Raw genomic sequence first — 3,544 nt, 5'->3', positions numbered from 1 at the left:
TTTATTGATTTGAATTACGTAAGCTATGTTTAAATCTCCGTTTCTCTTTTGTTAGAAAGTGCTAAACGTACTTCGAGAAAAAAAAAACAAATATTTTATATTCTGAACATATTTTTAAAAGGTTTGAAACCATACTCCAAACATAGACTTATGCGCATAATAAATAAAATAAATAAATATTGGTTTCAACGAGATGCAAAATCAACTGAACCATTTGCATCTAACATACTATAATTTAATTTTCTTTGGTTTAGTTAAGCTTGCTCCTATTTATATTGTGGAACAGTTATACGAACATCATCCATCATTTAAACCATGTATAGTCCTGCCAAAAGAAAGGGCGAAAATAAGAAAGAAACACCCATGTGGACAGTGGCTTAGTTAATGATCAGATAATCAGGGAAACCCATGCAAGTCACATGCGCCTTTTTTTAAAAAAAATTGACAACGTCGAAATACAAGGACAAGCAACAGTTTGCATGCATTATTAGCTTGGAGGAGTAAGATTGGCATGCTCCTTAGTTAAGTAAGATTGACATTCCCTCATACATGGTATGGAGAAATGCTTTTTCTTTTTTTTAAACACAGATTAGACCATAAAAAGTTATTTTTAAAATTTTAAAAAAATATAAAAAAATTACATATCATATTATATATACTATCAAATTTTAAAAACGAGAATCTGATACTAGTAATGAGCCACAGGAAGCTAAAGCGCAATAGTAAAGCGCACAAAGCACAAATGCAAATAAAACAAACGGGACTCTTTAAAGCTAAAGAGAATTTGGAACTTCAGTCACCCACATGCCGAATATGGAACCATTCCATCAACTTTTTCACCAAAGACATCACTCCCTTTGTGCATGTATTTAACAACGTTGCCTCGTTAATTTAGAATTTCACATTCCTTTTAGACTATGGCTTAAACTAACAAATCACACTTGCTTTGAGCAAAGTCAATAAGTAAAAAGGCACAGGCTAGCTAGGATACAAAACTTCACCTGATAGCTGTATAATTATAAAATGAAATTATATGTAAAAAGTTTCGAAACAACCTGACCCAACCCAGAAATTCTCTATTCAACTATCTACGGCACTGATCCACCGTTTACATCAACTACAATAACAACAACACAATTTCTCTACGGTCCAATGTTTGCACAATCAACCAAGACCAATAATTAACACCTGCGCTATTGATAAACCTATGCTACAAGATCATATACCTAAAGAACATCAAACAGATCATGAAGCAGGTAAAAGACAAATCAATTTGTTCAGAACTATGACTTGAAGGACTCTCGGGGTGCAACAGGTGAATGAAATCAATCACGGTGGAGGGCCATACCCTGGAAGATTAGGCCATTGATTTTTGACGAAAGAAGAAGAACCAGCACCAACACCACTAGGACTGGTCCTCTCAGCGTTACCACCAACAGTGGTGCTGATGGTGCTCCACAAAGAGGCATCAGAGGCTCTATTACTAGCATTATTGTTATTGTTATTGATGAAACTCATAGGCCAATCATGCTGAGAAACACCACTGCTATTAGTATCAGTATTAGCCATGCTGGATGAAGATGGATTGACCAAACCTTGTTCATACAGAGACACCATCTCCCTTTCACCACTCCCCATTTGATGATACAAGTGCGGTGGACGAATTGGCCCAATTGGGCGCTGAACATTGAAACCAGATAGAAGGCCCAAATTGGAAGAACGCAAGGTGTCACTACCCGCAAAATTTAGAGAGTGATCAAAAGGGTGTGATGATGAGTTGAGTGAATGCATAGCAGCCAAAGAAGACAAGTACCCACCACTTTGGTAAAAGGTTGAAGCCACAACGGAAGAAGGGTCTTTGGCCTTCACCACCGTTGTTAAGGGTGGTGCTTGAGTTTGAACCACCACCCCTTGCGGTTGTTGTTGTTGTTGAGGCAGTGATCTGGAAGAAGAATTCATATTCTCCGAAGAAGATGAGTTAGAACTCTTGGCGCGCTTCCCCTTGCGGCAACCGCCACCAACAGGAACGTTCCTCAAGGTTCCACCTTGAGTCCAGTACCTCCTGCATGTTTTGCAAAAGTAACGAGGCTGTGAGAGGCTATAGTTGTTGTAATAGCAAAATTTGGTGTTGAGAGAGTCGCATCGAGGACACTTTTGGGGTTGCTGAGGAGCCTGAACCTGAATTTGTGCATCACCTTGTCTTATCTCCTTCACTCTTGAATCCCGAGGTATCTTGTTCATGCCACCTCCTTCTTCGACTCCTTGCTCCATCGCGACCCTTTTGACTTTTGTGTGTCTGTGATGTTTGTGGGGTGTGTTGTTTTGTGTATATATACTAGAAACTATAGGTAGCGGTTGGTGGTGGCTTGGAGGAGCATGCAGGTAACAAGTGAAAAGTGTGTAGGGGTTTCAGATTTGAGGGGTTGTATTTGATCGAGCTCTACGTGTCAGAGAAATGTATCTGAGAATCTACAATGACCAAAACCACGGAAACTTACCTTGTGCATGAGTTCCTACCTACCCACAATTTTAACAAAAAGAACAGCTGGGGTATCTCAAATTTCCATAAAAAATAAAAATAAAATTATGGGAATATCTAATGTGTTTGTAAATGGTATTAATTCAGTAGGATCGATCCTGTGAAATCTCGGTGGATTCTGACGATCTTGATAGAAAAAAATAAATTTCCATGTGTTTGAAGTGTTGTGTATATGGAAAAAGATGAGGAAAGGAGGAAACTTGGCATGTAAAATTGGGCGATTCTGGATTGATATGCAACGTGGACAAAAAGTCCAAAACGGAAGGGTCTCAATCGGGAGAGAGGTACTTAGGGGGCAATTATATTGTGGAGAAAAACCCTGAGGAATGCACTGAGAATTTTGAGGTTTGATTGACAAAAAGGACAGAAAGAGTGGGAACAAACAAACAGCACCAGAGACTTGTAATTCACAGAGATGATGTTATGTATGCTTCTCTATGAGCTAGAGTTGTGTGTCTAAGAAAAGTGAGAAGCTTGGAGAAAGAGAAAAAAAGGGAGGGAAGATTACTAATAGAAGATGATGATAGTATAGTAGAGTAAGGACCACGAGGAGGCTGAGGGCTGAGGGCTGAGGCGGCTGTAGAGGCAAGGCAAGACCAAGACCAAAGAGTGGTGAATGAAATGGTGGCTATGTCAGAACTTAGCAACTGTCTTTCTCTCTCTTTCAATTTCCTCTCTGCTTCCTCTACTCTTCTCTCTCTTTCCTTTCATTGCATTGCACCCCACTACTGCTAGCTAGCTAGCTTTTAATTTTTAATTGAAAAATCATATTCATTCTGGATATATATTGGTGTGCCACCGGGTTAAGTATCGGAAAATTTGGAATGAGATAATTTATGTTTGAATTTTTTATTTTTAAAAAGTTAATGGTAAAATTTAATAAAATCTTTTTATATAACACAAATTATTTAAAACATTTTAACTTATAACCAATTTTAGATAAAAATTAATTGTTTAATAGAAAAACCAAAGATGGTAAAATATCTCTAATTTGAGTGTTTTATA

The 3,544-nt window shown here is 37.9% G+C and overlaps 1 protein-coding gene across 1 annotated transcript; it reads right to left on the bottom strand.

Moving 5' to 3' along the window:
* Nucleotides 1-983: 983 nt before the first annotated feature.
* Nucleotides 984-3,284, bottom strand: LOC114386978 (dof zinc finger protein DOF1.6-like). Its single transcript, XM_028347065.1, has one exon. The coding sequence runs from the start codon at nucleotides 2,269-2,271 to the stop codon at nucleotides 1,330-1,332; it is 942 nt and encodes a 313-aa protein (XP_028202866.1). The 5' UTR covers nucleotides 2,272-3,284; the 3' UTR covers nucleotides 984-1,329.
* Between the last annotated feature and the right edge of the window lie 260 nt (nucleotides 3,285-3,544).

The sequence above is a fragment of the Glycine soja genome, chromosome 15, assembly GCF_004193775.1.
Source record: "Glycine soja cultivar W05 chromosome 15, ASM419377v2, whole genome shotgun sequence".
In the NCBI taxonomy this organism is placed as follows: Eukaryota; Viridiplantae; Streptophyta; class Magnoliopsida; order Fabales; family Fabaceae; genus Glycine; species Glycine soja.
Note: the sequence above shows the minus strand (reverse complement) of the source record. Positions and strands in the feature narration are given on the sequence as shown.

Excerpts from the sequence above, each read along its gene's own strand:
- LOC114386978 (XM_028347065.1), bottom strand. The coding sequence starts at position 2,271 with ATGGAGCAAGGAGTCGAAGAAGGAGGTGGCATGAACAAGATACCTCGG.